The sequence below is a fragment of the Pipistrellus hanaki genome (genome assembly GCF_964339955.1).
Source record: "Pipistrellus hanaki genome assembly, chromosome: 18".
NCBI classification, from domain to species: Eukaryota; Metazoa; Chordata; class Mammalia; order Chiroptera; family Vespertilionidae; genus Pipistrellus; species Pipistrellus hanaki.
Window position 1 is genome coordinate 26,097,386 of NC_140520.1, and position 27,557 is coordinate 26,124,942.

General features: G+C 36.7%; 1 protein-coding gene across 2 annotated transcripts in view; it reads right to left on the reverse strand.

Moving 5' to 3' along the window:
* RPS6KC1 (ribosomal protein S6 kinase C1) overlaps positions 1–27,557 on the reverse strand; it is a 117,031-nt gene that overhangs the window by 53,767 nt on the left and 35,707 nt on the right. For both annotated transcript variants that reach the window (XM_084865528.1, XM_084865529.1), the window contains 2 exons: positions 26,689–27,048; positions 8,349–8,464 (listed from right to left, as the gene is read on the reverse strand). In XM_084865528.1, the coding sequence (XP_084721654.1) occupies positions 8,349–8,464; positions 26,689–27,048 (476 nt within the window). The remainder of the gene's footprint in view (positions 1–8,348; positions 8,465–26,688; positions 27,049–27,557) is intronic.

A 27,557-nucleotide genomic window follows, 5' to 3' on the forward strand; every position in this document is an offset into this window, starting at 1 on the left:
AGATCGCTCAAGAGTAATTTAGAATCCTAATATATAAAAAGCCAGGGACTGTCACGACAGAAAAAACAGATGATCAAACACAGGCTGCATGGGGCGACAAAACTGGCAGGGAGGTTAGTGAGGGACAACCAAACAACTGAACAGCAGGTTGTATGGGGCAACCAGGCTGGGAGGGGGGCAGTTGGGGGCAACCAGGCCGGCAGGGGGGGGGGGGCAGTTGGGGGGGGGGGAGTTGGGGATGACCATGCTGGCAGGGGGGGCAATTGGAGACAATCAGGCAGGCAGGCAGTTAGGAACCAGTGGTCCTGGATTGTGAGAGGGATGTCCAACTGCCGGTTTAGGCCCGATCCCCAGGAATGAGCCTAAACCAGCAGTCAGGTATCCCCTGAGAGGTCCTGGATTGGACAGGGTGCAGGCTTGGCTGAGGGAACCCACCCTGCACAAATGTGATGCACCAAACCTCTAGTAGAGAACTAAAAACAATGGAAAAATAGATAAACTTGGGGAGTAAGGCACACAAATCATTCTCTTTCTTCATGAAACTATAATATAAATACATGGTATGTATTTTAAGAGCAATTGGTAGATTTCAGAAGAATTGCCAATAATAGTAAAAAACTTAAAAACTCCATCATATAAGCAAACATTATTAGAACTAAACTTGTTTAAGCAAAAAAAAAAAAAAAAAAAAAAAAAAAAAAAGATGTTTTACAGGAGAAAGAAACATTTTTTAAATATATGAAAATATATGATGTGGAAAACTTAATCTGTTAGCAACAAAAAAAAAAGTCCAAAAAGGTCAGGGAACACAGGAAAACACATATCAGTACTACATACAATAAAGAATATTCCTAACTTCCCATCCATTGATCTTAGTTTCTCTCTATCAGTGAAGTAAGACATTACACTAGATAAACTCCAAAGACACTTCCATTTTGCATTTATAACCGGAAAGAAATGCTATATCAATCCTTATATTAAAATGGTGATGCTGCAAAGAATGACGGGAGACACAAGTTTTGCTTTATTATATCCTCAGAGCAGGTCTTTTTGTTGTCAAAAATCTATTAGGCTACATGTTTCCCCCATGAGAGGAAGATAAATATCCTGGTTAATCAACTGTCATGATTAATAATTACTGAGACATCGTTCTTGGTACTTCAAGTCCTCATACTGACCAACATCGCCAGACAGGAAGCTCCATGAGAAGAGGAAATATGCCTTATTCATCTTTGGATTCACAATGCCTAGCATGTTAGTTGAAAGGAGAGAGGAAGAACAGAATAGAGAGGAAGAGGAAGAGAGGAGCAAAACAAAAGAGAGGAGATTGCATAGATAAATTAGGTGTCATTTACAAATGGAAAACTTACTTGTGAAATTTTCTAAAAGCAATTATAATTGCTCTCCATTTTGTTTTGTTTTGAATATATTTTTATTTATTTCAGAGAGGACAGGAGAGGGAGAGAGAAATAGAAACATCAATGATGAGAGATAATCTCTGATCGGCTGCCTCCTGCATACGCCACCCGGGATCAAGCCTGAAACTCGAGCATGTGCCCTGACCTGGGAATCAAACCCTGACCTCCTGGTTCATAGATCAATGTTCAATTAATGAGCCACGCTGGCTAGGCTGCTCTCCTTTTTGTTTGTTTTTAGTTCAGCAAGCAAATACTAATTTCAATATGTCTGAAGAAGTAATGCTAGATTTAAAAAGAAGATATGGCTGAAACCGGTTTAGCTCAATGGATAGTGTCGGCCTGTGGACTGAAAGGTCCCATGTTTGATTCCGGTCAAGGGCATGTACTTTGGTTGCGGGCACATCCCCAGTGGGGGGTGAGCAAGAGACAGCTGATAGATGATTCTCTCTCATTGATGTTTCTAACTTTCTATCCCTCTCTCTTCCTCTCTGTAAAAAATCAATAAAATATATTTTAAAAATAAAATAAAAATTATAAAAAGAAGATATGCACCAAGAGGTCACTGGTTAGCTTCCTGGTCAGGGCACCTGCCTAGGTTACAGGCTCTATCCCCAGTAGAAGGTGTGCAGGAGGCAGCTGATTGATGTTTCTCTCTCATCAATGTTTCCATCTATCTATCCCTCTCTAAAAGCAATAAAAATACATTTAAAATTTTTAAACAGACCACTTTTTTAAAACACCCAACTTGAGAATGTTGATGATAATACAATTGGGCTGGAAAATTATTTAAAATTGATTTAATTTATACTTCTAAGATACGCTTCAAAATATACTTATTTAATATTTCATAAGGTACTGAATTAAAGGACATAAAAAATAAATAAAAACATAGTCTGACAATTAAAAATTCATTTCCCCCTCCATTATCAAGAAAGAATAAGGCACTGGCTGGGTAGTTCAGTTGTTTAGAACATCTTCCAAGTACAACAAAAGGTTGCCAGTTCGATTCCTGGTCAGGACACATACCTAAGGTTGCAGGTTCAATCCTCGGTAGGGGTGCATGAGGGAGGCAACCAATTGATGTTTCTCTCTCACATGGATAATGTTTCTCTCTTCCTTTCCAAACCTCCCCCACCCCCTGACTCTGAAATCAATAAACATATCCTTTGGTAAGGGAGAGAGAGAGGGAGGGAAAATAAGGAATGCTTGTGGTTTTGGTGAAAGAAATGTTGAGGAAAATGTATAGGGGGAAAAATAATCATATACAATAAAAGGCTAAATCCTAGCCAGTTTGGCTCAGTGGAAAAAGCGTTGGTCTGTGGACTGAAGGGTCCCAGGTTCGATTCCGATCAAAGACAAATGCCTGGGTTGTGGGCTCGATCCCCAGTGGGGTGCAGAGGGAGGGATGGTGTACAGGAGGCAGCCGATCCATGATGCATGATGCTCTCTCATTTTTTATGTTTCTATCATCTCTCTCTCCTTCTCTCTTTCTCTCTGAAATCAATTTTTAAAAGGCTAAAATGCAAATAGGCCAAACAGCGGTATAACCAAACAACTGGCCACTATGACATGCGCTGAACACCAGGGGGCAGGAATGGTGAAGGTGTAATGGCAGAAGACCAAAGATAAAGTGATCATTAAAGTTCTCTTTCTACTTTAACCATCTATAAAACTTTAAGATCAAAGAAATGAACAAAGAAAGATCATGAAATAAAATCATCAATAAAAAATCCTATATTTCTTATATGCAGTGTTTAAATTGGGTAGAATCCCTATGGATCTATTCCTTTTCTCAGATAGCAAAATGAAACGTAAATCCACAGAATTTTAAGAACAGAAAGAGACAGAGATCAAGTCTAATATTCTCTCTTTTTTTAAAAATATATGAAGCAGCAAGGTGAAGCAATTTGTCCAAAATGACAAAACTAGGTAACAGATAAAAGGGGATTATTAAAACTTATTTATAAAACAATGCATGACATTGGGGAAACTTCAGCCACTGCTAAGGGGGTGGGGAGAGATCAATGTATTTTAGGCAGCATGGCTGATTTCCTTAATAAATAAAAGTAGAATTTCAATTATATGTATTAGTTACTGTAGCCGAAGATGCCTAGAGAAGCAAGTAGTAATTGTATTCATCTATACCAAAACTAAATACAGGAGGCGGGCAGAGAAAGGCAAGAATACTAATGACCCAACAATCTTCAAAACCAAATATAGCAGGTGCTCAAGCCCTTGGCAGACATTGCTGTTAATTCCACACTCTGTCTCACAACACATACAGTGCTCCTGGGCAGCCACCACCGTGGATTAGAGTTAGCACACTAGCAAAACCTATGTTCTGTTCCTGCTCTACATTCTCTAAATGGCTGGGTGAAGCTTACCTTTCTTTTTGTCTCATGGGTTTTTTAAATTGCTGTTTATCCTGCCTATCGTCTTTTTCAGCTGATATGATTCCCTGTTCTCAATGTGATCTGTATATATTCTTACCAATTTGCTAGTATGATACGTCTCAAATTTTAACCTGTATGCACATTGCCTGAGGACCTTGTTAAAATGGAGATCCTGATTTACTCAGGCTGGGGGGACCCTAAGATTCTGCATTTCCAACAAGGTCCCAGGTGATGTGACGCTATAGGTCCAGCACCACATTGGAAGTAGGACTAGCTACTCCTCCTTAAATAATCTGAGAATGAATCACCATTACTTGGGAGAAAATAAATAACCAAGGGCAAAAGGAAAACACTTACCCAGCACCCACACTCCGAACCCTAATAGCTAACTACATAGTTTCTGAAATTGGCTTCACCGGTAGATTTTTGGCTTTGCCAACACCTGCATTAGGAACCTATTAACCTTCAATAACCAGCCTCCTAAGACTCTCTTAAATCACATTTCAAGCATGATGTTATTTACTTTGTTTTAAAATTTATCTTTATTGTTGAAGGTATTACAGATGTCGTACTCACCCACCCCCAGCCCTACTGCATTATTTTCTGTGTCTATGGTTATGCACATATGCATGTAGGTTCGTTAGTTAATCTCTAACTACCTATCCAACCCCCTTCACTCTGAAATTGGTCAGTCTGTTACATGCTTCCATGTCTCTGAGTCTATTTTATTCTCAGTTTATTTTGTTCATTAGATTCCACATATATATAAGTGAGATCATGTGATACTTGTCTTTCTCTGAATGGCTTATTTCACTTAGCATAATACTCTCCAGGTCCCTCCATGCTGTCTCAAAGGGTAAGATCTCCTTTTTATGGCTGTATAGTATTCCATTGTGTAAATAAATATATCTCAGCTTTTAATTGCAGTCCTATTCCTGATCTGGAATATCCCTGAATGCCAGCTCTGCTTTATCATGTTTAAGGGTGATACAAACTCATTTTAAAATACTTTTTTCTAAAGAATTGAAAAATACCAATAACACCAGCAAACAAAATGCACAACAGAAAACTATTTTTAATATTATTACAGCAATTATATTCAAAATCTACATTATAGTCAGGAAAGGTATACTTTCTACATATTTTCACTCACACCCTGTAAATGCATGACCAAAAAAATGGATTTACACTCTAGAAACTACACAGTCTTTGATGTCCTAAATTTAAACTATTTACTTTCTTTTTCTAAATTTCATTGATCTTGAGTTTAAAATTCCTAGAGCTAAATATAGAAAGAAAAAAAAAGCTATATCCAATCTTTTCCAGGGAAATCCCCTTTTAATATTAATTCTTAAATCATTCAAGGTTATCTACAATTTAATTTTTTAAAGTTAAAAAAAAACAAAAAACTGTCTCCTTCAGTTGGTATTTCACCTTTACTTCAAACAAAGATCATTTCCTTTTATTTTGAAACCCGTACTTTTCTTGGGGCCTTTTAGTAATGAAGAAGGAGAAAAGGAGAGTGCTTTTGCTCCTTTCTATCCTTTTTTGAAAAGAATGTTATCAACAATGCCTGGGAAATTCAGAGCTTCTGTATTTACCACCAAAGAGTCTCATAAATAAATTCAATAAAGCAAAAAGCTTAAACCACCACAGAAAACTCAGGTGGAATGAGTCATGACCTAGATCACAGGGGAAAACCGTAATCAACAAAACATTTAAAACTGGAAAGGATTCTTTTATTTTCTTAATCAACCAGGCTGGAAAGAAGTGTTTACACATGGTTTCAAAAGAGAATATCTGCTTTGCACAGAACTTAAGAGTTAAAAGGGCCTTGGAAATCATTTATACTAGTCCTCTCATTGTGCTCATTGAAATTGACGCCCAAAGAAAGTTAATGGAGACAAATAATGAATTCACCAAGATAATAAAAAAAAAACATCTAGAAGACATTTAAGTTCAATTTTAGATAAGAAAACAATCAAGCATGTCCCTGACCTAAATAAGGGCCAGGTTTGATAGAATAAAATACAAAATGAAAATAAAAAGCAATTGCTTACTATAAAAAGAAAACATCTTGCTCTAGCAAGAAAAACAAAACTCTCCTCCAGTCTTCTTGCCTAAACGCTAAAAAAAAAAAAAAAATCCTAGTATAACCCTGGCTAGCTTGGCTCAATGATAAAACATCAGCCTCCGGACTGAAGGGTCCCAGGTTCAATTCCGGTCCAGGGCACATGCCTGGGTTGCAGGCTCGATCCCCAGTAGGAGGTGTGCAGGAGGCAGCCAATCAATGATTCTCTCTCATCTGTGATGTTTCCATCTCTCTCTCCTTCTCCCTTCCACTCTGAAATCAATAAATATATATTTTTTTTAAATCCTACTATATCAAATATAGTACCCCTCTCTACCCTTTTTGATGCAAACTCCCATTATTCTACAGGGCTCTAACCATTCTCAATTTTATTTCCTGAATTAGGTGCATATTTGGGGTCCTCAATTATGCTACAGGGTTTATAAGAGAAGAGACTGTCATCATCTTTTCTATAACTCCAGAATATATCTAGTTTGTTTTGTATACACAGAGTCTTAACAGATGCCTAGGGAATTAATATATAGCAATATAATCAACTTTTCTATATTATACCTCTTTAGTTTTATTTTCATTAAAAGCTATGCTTGCCCTAGCTGGTTTGGCTCAGTGGACAGAGCATCGGCCTGTGGACTGAAGGGTCCCAGGTTTGATTTCAGCCAAGGGCACATGCCTGGGTTATGGACTTGATCTCACTAGGGGGCGGGCAGGAGGCAGTCATCAAAGATTCATTGATGTTTCTATCCTTCTTTCCCTCTCCCTTCCTCTCTGAAATATATATATATTTTTTATTATTATTTATTTTTAAAGCTATGCTTGAAGGGACATACTGACTGATATACTTCATGGTTCCTTTCTCCAAGTCAAAAGCTATACCATTAGCTTTATGTTTACCTTCTTAATAAATTACTGCTCACAAAAGTGATTATGAGCAACTATAACAGGGGATGCACAAATAGGGAGTTTGAATAAGTATAGTTAGATTATTCAAAATTACTGTTAATGGAAAGAACTGATAATTTTGACTCCCCGAAACTTTTAGAATATTTATATACAAGGTGATTTAATAAAATAAGTAAGTTGATACGAACCTATCCTATTTAATACTTTTATCAATGTCCCCAAAAACAAAATTAAGGATGTACATTTATTAGGATTGCACACCTGGAACGTTGCCAACCCCATTGACAGTAAGAATTGAATTTAAAGTAATCTTTAAATAAATATATCATTTTATAAAGATACAATTCAACAGTGAAGAGTTATAAAGCAGTATAAGGAGAGATGAAAAATAAGGCTAAGACTCATTAATCTAGTTATAAGTTTGGCTTATAGGCTAGTCTCTTGGACACTTGATTTGTGTGAGTGTGAGTGTGTGTGTGTGTGTGTGTGTGTGTGTGTGTGTGTGTTTGTGTGTTTTTTTGAGTGATTTTCTCAAACTCCTTTAATCCTAACAAGAATTCAGCAAGGAATTACTCTGATCCTCATTATTCATATGTAGCAACTGAAGCTATGAGGTAGTTAAATAGCTTGTCCAATCTTCACGGCTTCAAATGGAGAGCTGAGGTCTGAACAAGCCAGCCTGCCTCTTAGATCAATTGAGAAAATAAATACTTTCTCCCATCTCAGAAGATGATCCTTAAATTGCTTTTTTTTTTTTAAGTTGGTGTAATATAAAGAAAGAAATAACAATTTTCTCCCAAAATGTGCCAAAACAGATAGATAGGATATAAAAACAATAATATTAAACCACAATGTTTTTAACATTTCAACCATTTACCTGCTCTTGAGACAAGACAAAGGGTAGGCCTAAATAATCTAAACATCACTGTTAGAATTATATCTTTACAATTCTAGGTGACCAATAGCAGCTATCTATATGACTTATGCTTAAATGGTTAGCTTTAGCATATATCAATAAAAAGTTTATAGGAATTGTAGGAGAATCATAATATAACTTTAAAAAATTAAAATAAGCCAAAACTGGTTTGGCTCAATGGATAGAGCGTCGGCTTGGGGACTAAAGGGACCCAGGTTCGATTCCGGTCAAGGGCATGTACCTTGGTTGCAGGCATATCCCCAGTAGGGGGTGTGCAAGAGGCAGCTGATCAATGACTCTCTCTCATCAATGTTTCTAGTTCTCTATCTCTCTCCCTTCCTCTCTGTACAAAATCAATAAAATATGTTTTAAAAAAAATTCAAATAAAATTCAGTATAAATTAGATTATTAGGAGTAGAGTAAGAAAAAAGGACCAAGAAAGAAGGAGAAAGCAAGTCCCATTTTATTTTATTTTTGGTGGTTGTTTTAATGCTTTTCTTTCACCAATAACTTAAAATTATTGATAAAATTCCAGAGACCAAAATTCTCAAACACTCTAAATAGAAATAAAGTGAGAGACAAGACAGCAAAAATGGCTAAAAGAAATGCAAATGAAACATAAGACATACCTGAGATACTTCATCAAATTGAGGTTTTCTATGAAAGCTAGAGAGACTCTCTGCTCGCATGAGATACTCTGCTGTTCTTCTCTTCACAGCTTCTCGCCGGGTAGGGCTTGACTCTCCTACAAAGAGAAAACAAAACTCAGGTCAGGGGAAAAATAAATAAGCTCTTCTTTATCCAATCTGAAGATTAACTTCCAGTTATCCAATGCACCACTTATTCACATTTCTAACTGAAAAGAAGAGAGATTCAAAACTGGAATGGACATCAAAGTTATTAATATCAGCAAGGTCTAAATGTTTTTTATTTTTTAATTACAATTGGCATTCAATATTATTTTACATTCATTTCAGGTCTCTAGCATAGTGGTTAAACATATATAAAGTTAGGAAGTGATCCTCTAATAAGTCTAGTAACCACATGACACCATATATATTTATTACATTATTGGCTATATTCTCTATGCTATACTTTATATTCCTGAGCAAGGTCTAAATATTACCTACATGAATTTTATTTACCCAAATTCTGAAATTCTCCTATTGAAATATGTATATAGAGAGTTCAACGTATTTTATAATAGTAGATATGAGAAATGTAGTATAAAAATAGCTCTGCAGATAAAAGACTACCCTTATTTAGACAGTTGTCTAACTCAACAAATAGTACTAAGGGCCATAGCCTATCTAATAAAAGAGTAATATTCAAATTGACCATCACTCCAACACACAAGATGGCTGCCCCCATGTGATCAAAGACGGCTGCCCCATGTGGACATAAGATGGCTGCCACAGATGGCCAGCAGGGGAGGGCAGTTGGGAGGGACCAGGCCTGCAAGGGAAGGCAGTTGGGGGCAATTAAGCCTGCAGGGGAGGGCAGTTAGGGGTGACCAGGCCAGCAGAGGGAAGTTGAAGGCAACTGGGCCTGCAGGGAAGGGCATTTAGGGGGAACCCAGATCTGCAGGAGAGAGCAGTTGGGGGGACCAGGCCTGCAGGAGAAGGTAGTTAGTGGTGACCAAGTCTGCAGGGGAGGGCAGTTAGGGGCAAACAGGCTGTCAGGGGAGCAGTTAGGCATCAATCAGGTTGGCAGAGGAGTGGTTAGGGGGTGATCAAGCTGGCAGGCAGCAGTTAGGGGCAATCAGGAAGGCAGGCAGATGAGCAGTTGGGAGCCAGCAATCCTGGATTGTGAAAGGGATGTCTGACTGCCCGTTTAAGCCCAATCCTGGATGGGTCCCAGATTGGAGAGGGTACAGGCTGGGCTGAGGGACACACACACACACACACACACACACACACACACACACACACCCTGTGCACGAATTTAGTGCACTGGGCCTCTAGTATGTTTAACAAGAGCTATGACATGGATATGACATGCTGTAAAAGTACCACCAAACTGAAGAATACAATTATTTAGGGTAACTCTGAATTCACTCTAATTGATTTTTATAAGCTTCATGGCTTTTTCATTAACAACACATTGTCACTCACCTTACAAATGAAAACAAGAATACGATTTAAATCCCTGTAATATATAATTATCTGAAAGTGTCAGGTCATTTATTTACCCTGACTGGCTCTCTGTTCCCCTAAACAAAAGGTTTTCAAAGTGGCCTCCAAGAAGTTAAGACCTCAAAAGAGAGGTGGTCCAGCCCATGGAGCACCCAGCTAGCTCTCCCTTTTCCAGAGCAGGATGGTCCTGTGCTTTTGTTCATTTTATGTGATACCTGACTGTGAACATTTCAAGGCTGAAAGTTAAAAACTTTAAGAACCACTGTACTATTTATGATCTCTAAGGTTCCTTTCCTAAATAATATTTCATACTTTTCATGACTCATTTTTATCAAAGCACTTAACACGTAGCACTGTTTTTATAACTGACCATATACATCATCTGAATGAAGTCAGTAAAAAAGCAAGTTGTCATATAGTGGGAAGTGTCCTGGATTGCATTCCAGAAACCCTGGTTATCTGAATTTTGGCTCTGCCTCTCACCAGTCATGTGACCAATGACAAGGCATCTCAGTCTCTGAACGTCTTCTCGTTCCCTAAAATGGAAATATAGGTCTCAAACAGTTATGAAGATGAAAGGAAGACAACACACCTAAATGCATTACAACAGTGACAAAACTATAGGAAGTACTACATTTTAAAGGTTTACCTTTCTCATTTTTCTCTCAGAATTAAATCCTTCAAAATAATGTTAACTGCTTTGCTGAATTAAAGTGAACTGAATTAGTAAAGTAAGGCAAACATTTTCCCAAAAAAGATCACTAGTGGCAAAAACTCTTCTTATTTTTGCCTGGAACAGTATCTCCTGTTACTTTCTCCTCCCCTTGACACTGCTCCACCTCTCCTCTCCCCACCTCCCACTAGCAACACTTACCTACCAACAACTGCTCTGAATGAAAGCTGCTATCTTGGTTCAGATTTCAGTCCCTCTAGTCAGTACTAGTTAGCCAAGGGTTGAAAGCTGAGCCAATCACAGAACCCCACCCTCTTGGCCACAGCTGGAGGAGAGAGGAACTGGCCCAACACAAACTGGGCCAATCAGGCCTTCTCTGTTATTGACACTGGAAATAAGAGAGGGGACTGCCAGCAGCCATAGTTTCTGCCAATGCACAAAGCCAATCTGAAAGGAACTGGACAGAAAGAAGCAGATAGGAGAGAAAGAAAGAAAAATCCGAGCGTGACTGGGGTCCCTGATTTCAGCTGAATCCACATTCCCGCCATTTTTTGCATAAGGTAGTACAAATGTAGTCGATTTTTATCACATGCAAACCAAAGAACCCTGAATGAACATAGAACTCCAATAAGGTTACTGTAATTTTGCTAAATAACTTGTCTTTCACAGCTTTTACATTACTATTCCATCTCTTCTCTCCTTCATGAAAAATTTACAAATGTAACTGGTCTTGGTGAGGGGAAAAATTCTCTTTTGCTTTTTAACTGCGGAGCAATCTATTAACAATCTATTTTAAACCTTTGGTGTCTCTGCTGCTTTCTAGGCACACTTCAGCTCCTGAAGCCTCAGTTAAAATAATCAGTATACTCCTTGCCTCTGTCCTAAAAATGTACTTAATTTCTAAACCCAAGGTTTGTATTTTTCTCCGTTGAAAATGGACATAATCTATGAAAATCACCTAAGTGTAATGTATTTTGAGGATAAAGTGTGCCACATAAATAAGAAACATTCCATATTTCTACACACTACCAGCCCTTGATTTTGAGTTTGCTGTTTATGGATTCTGTTATTCGCATTTTTTAAAAAATATATTTTATTGATTTTGTACAGAGAGGAAGGGAGAGAGATAGAGAGTTAGAAACATCGATGAGAGAGAGTCATCGATCAGCTGCCTCTTGCACACCCTCCACTGGGGATATGCCCGCAACCAAGGTACATGCCCTTGACCAGAATCGAACCCAGGACCTTTCAGTCTCCAAGCCGACGCTCTATCCATTGAGCCAAACCGGTCTCGGCTGTTATTCGCATTTTCATTGGCTCTTCTCATTTCAGCTTATATCTTTTAAACCCTAATTTAAATCCCCATTTTAGAATTTTTTATTCCTCAATTCTAATAGAAAATGTGCCAATTTAGTGTTTTCATTCAGAAGTAAATAAGCTTTAATAAAACTTCAAATTTTGCTTTATTCAAAGATATCAACTTGTCTCCCAAAATAATTTGAGTGAAAAATGCCAAGAAAATGGACCACCTAATTAAACCCAGAGTTAACGCCAAATTATGTGATCAAACCACTGTTTTTTAAACTTGTGGTATCTCTGCTGCTTTCTAGGCAGTCTCCATAGGAACAGAGTCAAGAACAGGAAGCCAGCAGTTGAAATGGACTCCTGCTGAGGATAGTGATTCCGCTTCCATGGAAACAACAATGAAGTGATGGAAAAACTGGAAGGCTTTTAAAACATAACCTTAAACATACATACTATAACACTTCCCTATCAGCATCTTAAAAGTAGGTCATAACCAAAAGCCCTGGTGGAGTAGCTCAGTTGATGAGAGTATTGTCCCCATCCCTAAGGCTACAGGTTCGATCCCCCGGTCAAGGCACATACAGGATTCAACCGATGAATGCCTAAGTACGTGGAACGAGAAATCTGTTTCTCCTTTCTCCCTTTCTCTACAATCAATAGTAAAAATTTAGAAAAGAAAAAGCAGGTCACAACCACTGCTGCCGCAGCAAGGATGACAACTACTTCTTACAGATTTCTGCTGCTGGATACCTACTGAAGCTCGTGTGTACAAACCAGAAATAAAAGACCAAGATTTCTGGACAATTCTAACTGATAGCATTATAGATAGATGTAACTTTAAACAGATTTTAATTGATTAAAAATGTTAATCGACTCTAACCTTAATTTCTTATTTTCGTTTTAAAAATCATACAGCTGATAAGGATTATTCTTCAGGAAAAACTAGGTTATCTGGAATTCAAATTTTAATTTCATACTAGGTCATGTGACTGTTGTTGTTTTTGTTTTTCAGTAATATATCCATAAATGCTTTTTGTTGTTGTTGTTAATCCTCACCCCAGGATATTTTTCCATTGATTTTTAGAGAGAGTGGAAGGGAGGAGGAGAGACAAAGAGAAAGAAATATCAATTTGAGAGAGACACATTGATTGGTTGCCTCCCACACTGGGGATCAAGCCTGCAATCAAGGTACTTGTTCTTGACTGGAACTGAACTTGGGACCCTCCGGTTAGTGCAGGCCAACACTCTATCCACTGAGCCAACCTGGCTGGGGCAATAAATGCTCTTAAAAATGGATATATATTTTACATTCTACCTAAAGATAAACCACTACCTTCAATAAGTTTCTCTGCATTTCTGTTATTCAGATACAGCAAAAATTTCCACTGGGTTTCGGCATTCAAAAGAGAATCTGCTCCATTACATACTAACTTTTCTGTCAACAGGTTCTGGTGCAGCACAACATATGTCACCTGTAAACTGGGTCAGCCTGTATTTCTTTACTCTATACCTTACCAATTTCTGATCGGAAGAGAGGACTGATAGAGGGTGCTGAGTGTGCTGTGTGAAAGGAAGAGAATGTAGCCAAAACTAAACTGAGGATAACTACCACAGTTGACGCTGAAATTTTTAGAAACACTGGGTTGCCTGTCCTGCATTTCTCAGAGTGCCAACTCTCACATTACTAAGCGAAGTTTTACAGAAGACAAAGTCTATAGATAACAGAACCATGAAATGCTAACTTACCAAGAAGCCACCAAGATTTGGCACTCCTTCACTATGTCAATTTTCCTTTTATCACTAAAGAAACTAAGGTTCGGGGATACAAAATGCCTTTCTCAGTAAAGAATCTAAACTTAAACCAATTCTTATGACACCACACTTCAGGTAACTGAATTTAAATGACATTATTCTTCTGTTATTGAGCAGAACAACAACAAAACATAGAGCACAGGACAAGTACAGATGAGTATGGAAACAAAAATGAAGGGAAAATAAACAGGAGCCTATCAGACACAACAGAGCAGAGCAGAAGAATCAGAGAGGAGAGACTGAGGATGACAGATAAGCATACAGGAAAATGAGAGCTGCAAAGACATATGAATTTCACACTTGTAAAAGAGAATGGGCCTTTGAGAGAAAACTAGTCTCTCAAACATCCTTACCCAAGGATTTCCTTGTAAAACAAAGGTCTTTGCCCTAGCCAGTTTTGCCCAATGGATAGAGCATCGGCCTGTGAACTGAAGGGTCTCAGGTTCAATTCCCGTCAGGGGCATGTACCTAGGTTGCAGGCTCCATCTCCACTTGTCAGGGAAAGTGCAGGAGACAATCAATCGATGTCTCTCTCACATATATGTTTCTTTCGCTGTCTCTAAAAATCAACTGAAAAATATCCTCCGGTGAGGATTAACAAAATAAATAAATAAAACGAAGGCCTTTGATCATTTACAAAGAGGTATTCTTACCCTTAGAACTAATGAAAATCAGTTGCACAAACCAGAATAAAAAGTAGTTTTTCCAATTCTGTTTGAATACAGCTGATGCCTCATCACTGGTTCAACAAAGTAAAATCAACGCTGGAGGAACTGACCACCTTAGACCTCTTCAGTGACAGTATATCTACATCTGTATTTCATGGGAAATTTTAAGGGATCTTAAAAGTATTTTTGACTGTACTTGATTTTAATCTCCACATCAGACTCTACTCAGTCACATCTTATGTTCTTAAGTTCTACCCCACAAACACTCTCTAATAGGCCCTGGGCCACTGTACTCCTGGTCAAGCACCCGTAGTTCCATTCAGATTTATCACATTAGAAAGAACATCCAAGCCGAAACCGGTTTGGCTCAGTGGTAGAGCATCGGTCTGCGGTCTGAAAGGTCCCGGGTTCGATTCCTGTCAAGGGCATGTACATTGGTTGCGGGCACATCCCCGGTGGGGGGTGTGCAAGAGGCAGCTGGTCGATGTTTCTCTCTCATCAACGTTTCTAGCTCTCTATTCCTCTCCCTTCCTCTCTGTAAAAAAGCAATAAAATATATTTTTAAAATAAATAAATAAATAAATAAATAAATAGAAAGAACATCCAAATCAATCTGAGTCCGCTAGAGTGTGTGTTTGTCGGCACTTCCCCTTCGTATTTTTTTTTTTTTTTTTTTTACAATTTTAGTCACATGAAAAAATATGCGTATTTGAGATGGCCTTGGTGGTTATATTTTTTAAGTGCTGACTTATTGTATTACTGGTATTTTGTTCTTTTCAGGTATAGCCTACCTTTCTGGCTCGTGCTAAGTGTTCTAACAACAAAAGGAAACCTTGAGAAAACAGTGACTTATTGTCCTACACGTCTACCACCACTCTGGAGCCACGAGCCTCTCTGTGTAAGCACAAGCACGGTCAGCCAGGGAATCTGCTCCATTTGCATTTAACCAAACCCCCATAAATTTCCACAAAACCAAGTTATGTGACCCCCACAAGTCGAAACAATCACCAAAGAATAGTACAAGCCAAAGTCATAGTAAAATACATACCCACACATTACCTCAATTATGACTGTTTTCAATGCTGTTTAGCAGTTTTTCTACCACCAATAATGCTAAATGAAAACTGACACATCCCTTTGGTCATAGAGTAATAAAGGCCCACAGAGACAGCCTTCTCTTACATGCAACAATTTCTTTCTGTTCCCTAACCTCTTTTCCTTTGTTTCACAATTTTAAAGGGGAGTACCCAAAAAATTAATCATTCAGTCTCTTCAAAACAACACTGTGAGTAAATAAGTAAATAAATAGATAAGCCCCTAAGAATCTTTTATGTTCTAATCCTTTAGGCTTCTAAAAGATAAAAATACTTTTTTAATATATTTTTTGTTGTTGATTTCAGAGAGGAAGGGAGAGGGAGAGATAGATAGAAACATCAATGATGAGAGAGAATCATGGATCAGCTGCCTCCTGCATTCCTCCCACCAGGGAACTAGCTGCAATCTGGGCACGTGCTCTTGACTAGAATCGAACTTGAGACCCCTCAGTCCTCAGGCTGATGTTCTATCCACTGAGCCAAACCAGCTAGAACAAGATAAAAAAATTCTTAAGGCTCTGGCCAGGTAGCTCCGTTGGTTAGAGGGTCAGCCTGATACACCATGGTTGTGGGTTCAATCTCCAGTCAGGGCACATACAATAAGCAACAAATAGATGCCTAAAAGGTGAACAAGAAGTCAAAATTTCTCTCTATAAATAAATAAATAAATAAATAAATAAATAAATAAATAAATAAATAAATATTTTCAAAAGCTAGAGATATAATGAAGGAAAAGGAATAAAGAATTAAAAACAGAGAACTTTATGATATAAAATAAAAAGTTAGCACCTCCACAAACAAGAATCTTTTTATCTGCCACACTGGTAAATATAGAAAGACCCCAACCCCCACAAAAAGTTGTGCTCATTCTTTCACTAGCTATAAGAGAGACATCTTTTTTAAAAATAAAATTTTTAAATTACTTTTTAGAGAGAGAAGAAGGGAGAGAGAAACATCTATGAGAAACATCAATCAACTGCCTCCTACACACCCTCTCCTACTGGAGATCAAGCCCGCAATCCCGGCATGTGCCTTGACCAGAAATACAGATGGTAACCTCTTGGTGTATGGGACACATTCAACCACTGAGCCACATCAGCTGGACAAGAGAGCCGTCTTAAGAGATGCAGTAAATCTCTGGAAGACTCTAAAGTCCAGCAACTGTTTTTCTTGATGTTGCGTACCAAATCATATATTTTTCTTTTTTTGAGGATATAGTGATTAACCGAATTACTGCTTATAAGCAGTTAATTCTTCTCAATACTAAAAGTTTCATATATTCTTTTAATGCAGCTCTACCTTAAACATTAAATTGACTTAGTGAATACCAGAATTAGAAGACTCCATCCATCCCATCTTCCTTTGTGTCTACATTTAAACAATTCAAAGAATGTGTCAAGCAATACTCCCAGAGGAGTCCATTTCTGGATAACAAAGGAAATCCTCCCCAGCAGTTGGCTTTCTTTATGGAAGCCAGCAAAGCCGAGTTTTCATACCACTTATTCCTACCCCTTTTCAGAGAGATGCCGCAGTTACTGAGCATAATGTTCCAGACATATAGTCATCTCAATGTTTATTAATTTCAATGCTGTCATAGAACATTACATATAGAAGAGCCTCAAAAAAATTTTATGGAAAACTAAATGATTTTGCACCAATATTACATGGTCAGACAATAATACCTTCATACCTAGAGATGCTCCAATTACCTATTTCTCTAACTTATGTAATAGTTACATAAAATTCATGTCAGAAAATGTAATTATTGTCTTTATCATTTGTGTAATCGGTCAAATGCATAAAAAAGAGAGCGGAACAGAACATACAAGTGGCATAGTTAAACAAAAAAGAGAATCCATTTTTATTTCATTTTTTTTTTTAAATGTCAGAACAATATAAATGAGGAAAATAAGCACAGATATTTTAAGTAATTAAAAAGTATTGTGTAAAATAGAGTGAAGTCTATGAACTCTTTATTATTTGATAATTACAATCTTGGGAAATGTGTTTCTTAATCATTTGCAAAAATACAGTATACCTATACAATGATCTGATTATTTTTCAAATAAAACATATTTTGAGACCACTAATGGCAACACAGTAAGTTTCTGAGGAAAAGCAGATGTCGTCAAAACTTCCTAAAAGAGAATAGATACGCTGAACTTCTGTGTATTTTATATACGAGACTCAATGTTTAATTTTTAAGATTTAATTTAAGGTACCTTATAGAGAACCATGTGACTCAAGTAATTCAAGCCCTGGCGGGTGTCGCTCAGTTGGCTGGAGTGTCATCCCATGCATGGAAAGGTCGCTGGATGAATCTCAGGGTACATACCTACCTAGGCTTCTGGTTTGATCCCCTCGTGTGCCTACCAGAAGCAACTGATCCATATATCTCTCACTGATGTTTCTCTGCGTGTGTGTCCCTCTCTCAAATTAATTTTTAAAATAACAATAATAATGATTAACTTTCACAAAGTGTCTAATAACTTGCTAGCACTAAAAGAGCAGTAGCCTTCTGCGTAGGGAGTTTTAGTTACCTTTGGTTTATTCTAAAATGCTCAGAGATAACATTCCTTCTGATCAGAATCAAGGTTTTTTTCAGTAATCATAGATATTAAACCAACCCTCTCATTTTAATGTTTCGAAACTGTGTTGCTAAACATAGAAAAATGTGGTGATACTGATGACAGAGCCCATCTAATAAAACACTCTTCGAGAATCCTCATCCATCTCTCTGCCTTTGCGATAGAGCAGCTGTGCCTCACACAGATTCACATGAATGAAAATATTTAGATGAGAAACCACCCACTTAGTTTATTTTCCATATGACTTTCCTGTAATTATTTTGTAAACTGTTCACACAACAATACATAAAAACATCTGCAAAAACAGGTAATTAATGTGTCAGGCCAAACTAATGCATTTTTTATGGTGTCCATGCTTCGTCAACTGTAATTATAACTCTTTTTAAGCAAATGATGATGTGTTTGTTGCAATGTGCAAGTGGTTATTTTAGATGCTCTGTTTACTGTTCATACAATCTGAATTAAAAAACTCCACAGCTACTTTACCCCACACAGCAATGCTTTACCTAGCTTTTTGCAAAAGCAAAAAAGTGGCTGTCTCTTCCAAGATATATTTTGTAGTAAACATTTTTTGGCATTTAACATGAAATTCTCAACCTAAAAGTTGACACCAAAATAGTCAACAATTCAAGAAACATATGCCAGCAAGTGATTCAGCCAGACTTTCTTCCTTCAGTTGTAACCCTGCAAGAAATACAGCACATAAGCCAATCAACTGCAGTAGGCTAAACCTCCTGGATATCAGAAGTTTAGAAGGTTCAAAGGTTCATTACTATTGTTCATGTATAATATCCATTCCATCTAAACCCACCAAACACATATATCTTTGACATGAGACCAATGAATGAAGAACCACATCCTGTCCAAAATAGTTTCATAATTCAATTTATCCTGCTTGAGTTCTAACTACATATAATATCATTATAATTATGACTTATTATTATACTAGAGGCCCGATGCACAAAATTCGTGCAAGGGGCTTGGCCCTCACAGCCCCAGCTGCCTTGGTCGGCCCTCGTAGCCCCGGCTTTGTCCGGAAGGTCGTCTGGACAATCGTCTGCTGTTTGGTCTAATTAACACATTAGCTCTTTATTATATAGAATAGTAAAATTGCATATTAATAATTGTCCTCAAATGGACATGTCTAAAGGCTGGACTTGAGTTTCTTATTTCCAAAGTATTTTTTCTAAAGATTATAATAATAAGCATTTTAACTTAAAACATTTATTTCAGAGTAAAACAAGTTGATCCTTTGGGTTTCTTACTATTTGACTAATTCATTCAAAGGAATAAGCCAAAACTGCTTTTTTGCTTTTTTAAATATATTTCTATTGACTTCAGAGAGGAAGGGGGTAGGGGGCAGAAACATCAATGATGAGAGAGAATCATTGATCGGCTTCCTCCTGCATACCCCCTACTGGGGATTGAGCCTGCAACCCGGCATGCGCCCTTGGCCAGAATTAAACCCGGGATCCTTCAGTCCACAGGCCGATGCTCTATCCACTGAGCCAAATCGTCTAGGGCCCAAAACTGCTTTTAAAAGTACTTTGGTATATGTGACTATGAGTGTACAGGAACTAACCATATTCATAGTGCCTGGACATGTTCTAGAACCAACCCTACAATTCTCAGCTAGTCTTAGTGGGAAGAGGAAGAATAGTAAAGACCCAGTAAGAGACCCAGAATGATGTAGTGCCTGAGCATATTAGGTCAAAGTTTTTGAAATATGTCTAGACATCCCTGAGTGTCTAGCACACATATTTAACTAGGGATGGCGTAAACTATAAAAACATAGCTTGGTATTGCTTATTACAGCATTTACCAAGATGAAAATTGTAGAAGACTGTTTGTATCTCTTAGCTGAGACGTAATATCAGAAACAGTTTACTGGCCAAAAACATCAACAAAACTGTCAAAAAAAAATTACATAACACCTACGAATTTTTTCATTTTGAGAGACATACTGTATGCAAGAGGTAGAAAGGGTAAGGAAGCCCTAGTTGGTCTGGCTCAGTGGATAGAGCATCAGCCTGAGGACTGGAGGGTCCTGGGTTCAATTCCGCTCAAGGGCACATGCCTGGGTTACGGCCCGATCCCCAGTAAGGTGTGCGCAGGTGACAGCCAATCAATGATTCTCTCTCATCATTGATGTTTCTCTCTCCCTCTTCCTTCCTCTCTGAAATCAATTAAAAAAAAAAAAAAAAAAAAATATATATATATATATATATATATATATATATATATATATATATATATATATATATATATATATATATATATATATTTTCCCCCAAAGGGTAGGGGAAAGAAGGGATCTCATTTTAAAGGGTCATCACTCAATTTTATTTTATATTTTTACAAAAGAAATATTTTATATTTCTTTTCACAGCACGTTGTATATCTAAACAATAAAAACTTGCTGAATGGTCAACTGGATGGATAGATGGTTTAATGAGCAAACAAACAAGTTGGTAGAAAGAAAAAGAATGATTATTCAAAATAAAGTTTAAAATATTAGATTCTAGAAGACTTGTTGCTTCTCCATTTTAAAATGAACACTAATCTAATTAGGGGATAAATGTGTGAGAAGCAGCTTGGCATAATGGAAAGAAGACAAGATTTGAACTCAGAAAGACTTAAGACTTAAATCCTGGCTGAAACTCTTACTGGCTTGTGTCATTGAGCAAATTGCTTACTTTGCTTAAGTCTTGGTTTTCTCCACCTGTACAATGAGGATTATAATAGCTACCTTATAAACAGAGTAAACCAGCAACTTTCACACCTAGAACAAACAAAACCAGATCTCAAATCAACTCTGCAGTTCACAATGTAGCCCACAGATGGATGTTACTAACAATGCTCACCATCTGGTAGCTTCCTGTTTAAATAATTATTCTTGCTAACTAGGTGCCAAGCTTTCAAAATCGTTATGTTAAATGCTTGAACCCTCTAAATTTTGGTGTCCTAAGACAAAGTCCAGTATGATCAGCCAGAGTTCAGCTTACAGGCTTGTTCTGAGAATTAAAAATAACATTAGGAAAACCCCCTTGTACAGGAACAGGCATGTAATAAATGATAAATTATTGTGAAACATTTCATTAATAGCTTTATGGCATCCTTTTGCCACTCTACATTATCACAATTATTCCAGTAACTCCACACTGAGAATATAGAACAATCACACCAGCCACTTACTGAAATATACAAACAAGGTAGAAATTAAAAGACATGTACTGAAACATGCTCTTCAAAGATTCAAGTTGATTTTTTTAATCTGGACTTCTGGATTTTCTCTCTTAAATTCATAAAGACCTGGGGACTTAACACCTTAATTTTAAGAGCCATTTCTAGACTGTCTGAATAAGAAAAGTGTCAGATTCAAAAGGAGAATTCAAAGTTAACACTATTTGTACTGTTTGTATGGCCAAACAGACTGTTGCTATTGTATTTTACATCTAGTCTCAAATAAGCAAACATGAGTTAAGTATAATCTTGCCCTCTTTATCAGATCTACAACAACCCAGATAAACTCCTTTAGGATGAATAGTTTAGTTAGGATGAGTAATTTATATTTAGAGTAACAACATTTGCCACCTCATAAGAACACTGTATAAAAAGTACTCCTATTTAGCTCTTGAAGATTTCTTTCTCTGGATTATCAGATACCCATTATTATAAAGCATGGCAATCTAAACCAAGGTCACAGATAACAAACTTACAGCAAGAGTTAAATTAAAATGGCTCATAAGGCTCTGGACTGGTTTGGCTCAGTGGGTGGAGTGTCATCCTGCATACTGAAAGGACCCAGGTTCAATTCTGGTCAAGTGCATATACCTTGGTTGCAGGCACATCCCCAGTAGAGGGTGTGCAAGAGGCAGCTGGTTGATGTTTCTCTCTCATCGATGTTTCTCTCTATCCCATTCCCTTCTCTGTAAAAAATCAATAAGATATTTTTTTTAAATGGCTCATAGGTATTACTGGTTACCGTGATGTTTCGATAACAGTTCTGCCACATTAAAGCAAACTTTCCCCAAGGAAACATCTCTTCTGCTCATAAATGTCAAGTCAGCTCCATTTCCCCCAACTCAAAGAATAATATCTATTATACTCAACATCACACTCAGTGGTGATAAGTTGAAAGCTTTTTCTCTAAAATCAAGAACAAGACAAGTACGGTATGCCCACTTTTGCCATTTTATTCAACATAGCACTGGGAAGTCCTAGCCAGAGCAATTAGGCAAGAAAAAGAAATAAAAGGCAGCCAAGTCAAAAGGAAGAAATAAAACTGTCTCTATTTGCAGATGACATATTACATATTGAAAATGCTAGACTCTACCAAAAAAACTGTAAGAACTAATAAATAAATTCAGTATAGTTTTGGGATACAAAATCAATATACAAAAATCAATTTTGTTTCTATACACTAACAAAAAAACTATCAGAAAGAGAAAGTTTAAAAATAATCCCATTTACAATTACACCCAGAAGAATAAAATATCTAGGAATAAATTTAACCAAAGAGGTGAAAGATCAGTACACTGAAAACTACAAATCATGAACAGAACACACTGAGACAAAAATAAATGGAAAGATATTCCATGCTCATGAATTAGAATCATTAATATTGTTTAATATGTGCATACTACCCAAAGCAACATACCTATCAAAATTCCAATGGCATTTTTTCATTAAAATAGAAAAAAAATCCTAAAATGTGTATGGAACAAGAGATCCCAAAACAATCTTGAGAAAGAACAACAAAGCTGGAGGTATCATATTGCCTGATTTCAAACTCTGTTACAAAGCTATAGCAATGAAAAGTATAATAGTGACATAAAACCAGACACAAAGGTCAATGGAACAAAACAGAAAGCTCAGAAATAAACCCATGTACCCATGGTTAATTAATTTATAACAAGAAGCCAAGAATATACACTAGAGAAAGGATAGCCTCTTTATTAAATAGGGCTGGGGAAAATGAACACCCACATGCAAAAGGATGACACTAGATCCATACCTTACACCATACACAAAAATCAACTCAAAATGGGTTAAAGATTTGGACATAAGACCTGAGAAGAAAACACAGGGGAGTAAGCTCCTTGGCCTCAGCCTTGGCAATGATGTTTTTCATTTGACACCTAAAGCCAAAGCAACAAAAGCAAAAGTAAGTAAGACTATATCAAACTAAAAAGCTCTACACAGTAAAGAACACCAGCAAACCAAAAGGCAACCTACCAAATGGGAGACAACATTTGCAAGTCAAATATCTGGTAAGAGGTTAATGTCCAAAATATATAAAGAACACACAACTTAATTGCACAATAACAAACAATCCGATTTTAAAAAAGGGCAGAGTAACAGAAAAGACATTTTCCCAAAGAAGTCAAAGATGAAAAAGTACTTAACATCACTAATCATCAGGGAAATCCAAATCAAAACCACAATGAGATACTGCATCACCCCTGTTAGAATGGCTATCATAAAAAAGACAATAGGTAGCAAGTATTTGAGAGCATGTGGAGAAAAGGGGACTCTTGTACACTGTTGGTGGGATTGTTAATTGGTGCAGCCACTATGAAAAACAGTATGGCAGACCCTCAGAAAACTAAAATAGAACTACCACATAGTACAATCCAGCAATTGCACTTCTAAGTTTATAACCAAAGAAATCAAATCATTATCTTGAAGAGGTATTTTCACTCCCATGTTTACTGAAGCAATTTTTACAACAGCCAAGGAAACAACCTACATATCCACCAACAGATGAATGCATGAAGAAAACGTATGTATACATACATACACACAATGGAATATTATTCGACCATAAATATGAAGGAAATTCTGCCATTTGCAACAGCATAAGTAGAACTTAGGGGCATTATGCTAAGTGAAATATGAAGTAAGTCAGATAGAGAAAGATAAATGCTATCTGGCCTCACTTTTATGTGGAATCTAAAAAGAACTAAATTTATAGAAACAGAACATATAGGTGGTTGTCAGAGGCAGGGGGTGGAGGATATGTGAAATGGGTAAAAGTTACAAACTCTGATTTATGAGATGTAATGTACAACATGGTGACTATAGTTAATAATACTGTATTGTTTAGCGAAGTTGCTAAGAAAGTACATCTTAAAAGTTCTCACCACAAGAAAAAATGTATAACTATGTGAGGTGATGAGTGTTAACTTAGTTGGCAAAGTTTGCACAATATATACTTATATCAAATCTTATACTGTATATCTTTAATTAGATATTACATGTCAATTATGTCAATTAAACTGAGGGGAAAGTTTTTTTTAAATAATGTCCATGTGTCTGTTAAGAGGAGACTGATACTTTTAAATATAATCCCCTGGCCTAGTGGCTCAGCTGGTTGAAGCATCGTCCCATATACCAAAAGGTTGCTAGTTAGATTCCTGATCAGAACACATACCAAGTTGAGGATTTGATCCCCAGTCACAGCACGTATGTGAGGCAACCAATCAATGTTTCTCTCACTAATTTAATATTTCTCTTTCTTCCTTCCTCTCTCTCTAAAATAAATAAACACTTATCCTCAGATGAGGATTAAAAAATATTTTTTTAAAATAAATATAATCCATGAACCAGAAGCACTGCTCTGACATTACTTTTGACACAAAATTAAATGTATAACCATGAGGACTAAAACACAGGTTATTTTACACATTGGTTAAAAATTAGAATTCTGTGATTATAGTTCCACAGTCTGTATGAACAAAAATTGATCACATTATGAATAAACTAAAAGTCTATAAGAGATTAATTTATTATAACTTTATGGATTTGATGGCACATTAACAACAAAAAGACAATCCAGGGCAGTAATGGCTATTGTGGTTTCAGAAGGGCATACGTTAAATAGAAAAAATGTATAAATAATAACATTCCTTAAGATAGAAGTCTTTCTCTCTCATCGATGTTTCTGACTCTCTGTCTCTCTCCCTTCCTCTCTATATAAAATCAATAAAATATATTTAAAAAAAAAAAAAAGATAGAAGTCTAGTTCTAGTGGAAAATAATTCACCACCATAATTACAAAGTAACTAATTAAATGATATATTTTTTATCTCCTGATATGCATTTATAATTCTTATTTTGAAGCAAAGATTTTTATTTTTCTGGTGCCATCAAGTGGTAACATTATGAAGTGTTCTAGAGTTAAATGCAAATAACTTTGACAAAAGAATCACAATGATGTCGTATATCTATGTCAATTAAACAGTAATGATGTTTTAGCACAAAAATTATCTAAAAAGAAAAGGGAAAAATATCAGAGCCGATTGTTTGCAACTCATCTCTATATTAAACCCCCAACCCAAAATAACAGTTAAGAAAAAGAAAAATGAGAAGATCTTTAAGACCAGAATTCTCTATTAGCAAAAAAAAACAAAAAAAACACTCCAATAGATTCTGAAACTATTAGAAAACCAAGTTTGTATTAAAATGATATATATTATCAGTCAAACCAAGAGAAATGTTCCTTCCTGAAACTCCATTTATATGACTATAAAATAATTATTTTTAAGGCAAAACCCCACAAGGACAGAGACTGAGAGAAAAGATAGCAGCACAATTTTAAAAGCCAACAAGGAGATGGATGAGTGGTTACAGACTTGGGGAAACTCCAGAAAACTGCCCAACTGACATGGCACTAAATCTCTCCCAAAGTTCAGGAGCTGGTGGCTCTAGGTAGCTGTGGACACGAGAGTGAAGGATTAAAAACAAGAAACTTAGTCAAAATCATTAAAAAGCAGTTAGGATGCCACTACACACACTTCTTCTTCCACTCGATGCAGCCAAGCATTCATCTTTACACCACATTAAAAGAATGAAGGCTATACTGTAGGAAGAGTACAGCAGAATGCTCTGAACCAAAGGACACAGGCACAGAGAGGGCAGGAAAAGTGTTAACAATACAGGAGATGGTAGTAATCTGAATGGTATTAACAAGTCAAAGATCACACACAAAAAAAGTATGAAAATGATAATTTTCTAGAAATAAAACCACTGGAAAAAGGTCTCATCAACCTTAGATTATTGTGTCCAGGAAGTCATGTAACTAACTGCAGCATGCTTCACTCTGGTTTTATAAGGAAACGGCAAATAATCAAACAAAAACTGATGCTTTAAAAGAAAAAAGAAAAAAAGTAAATTCTACTTTCTACTTATAGACATTCAGCAACATTCAACTCTTCATGCCCTATATGATTCTCATGCATTAGCTGAGAATTTACTGCAACTAACGAGGAACAAAATAGTAGGCAAATCCAAGGACCTTTTACACTCTTGGTTTAAAAGCCCTTTTCATCTCCTCTCTTCAGGCCATTGAGAGTAGGTACGCTAAAGAGTCTCTGTGAACACTCCTGAGAGAGGTGAAGGCTAGTGACCATTGGCCATGTCAGAGAAAACACACATTATTCATTTTAGAGATTTAGAGACTTGTTTTTTTAATCCTGTTTTGTTGCTTAGTTTATCAAAGTAGAGAGTTAAGTGTATCTGATACTGTCATGTAACCAGAAGGACATATCTATATTTAGGCCTTTTAATCATTATTTCTCATTTTCAGTCTTTTTTTTTTTTTAGAGAATTATATATAAGACAAATAGTTATATGTATACATGTTTTTTCCAAATATCAACAAAAGAAACATTAATATACGCAAAACTGTACCTTGTACACCTTCTAGAAGTAAATCAACTCCCTTCCTATAAAAATCAGAAGCAGCTTCATAGTCATCTTCTTCTTCCTTCTTTAAAGCCAGCTTTATGAATTCTCCTGCTTTCTCCAAATAATTTCTCTTGCCAAGCTTGGATTTTAAACTGCCAGGAAAGATGCTACGATTTTCCCGTTCTTCTGTCTTGTTCTGCTCACTGTCATAAGCAGCAGCCCCTAGTGCTGAAGGATCCGAAGAAAGATTGAGACCAAAAGTTCTAGTGGGAGAATTTTGATTGGAAGCCATTCCATCATCTAACTCAGCAAGGGAATCCACATCAACAGTAAGAGATATCAGGTCACTGTCACTGGAGAAGCCTGGAAATACAATCATAATAGTAAACATATTAACTTGAGAATCAATCAAAACAATACAAATCATGCTAATAATTTTTTCATCTATCAAAGTCAATTAGGAAGGCTGTAATCTACTGATGAAATCAGTGTCTAGCAATTTGTTTTAGCATAGTTCGTTCATTTTTTTCCCAATATTTGTATTTTTTATTTTTTTTAGTCCTCACCCAAGGATATGTTTATTGATTTTTAGAGGAAGAAAGAAAGATGTGACAGAAACATCAATAGGTTGCCTCCCCTCTGCACCTGGACCGGGATTGAACCCACAACCTAGGTATGTGCCCTGACTGGGAATAGAACCTGCAACCTTTTGGTGTAGAGGATTATGCCCCAACCAACTGAGCCACCCTGCCAGGGCAGTTCATTCATTTTTGCACTATCATCAACAACTCTGGAAGAACGTATCCTTGCCTTAATTATCAAACTAAAACTGAAGATGTTTTTATCTAGCCTTGTCAAAAAGAGCCTTTACC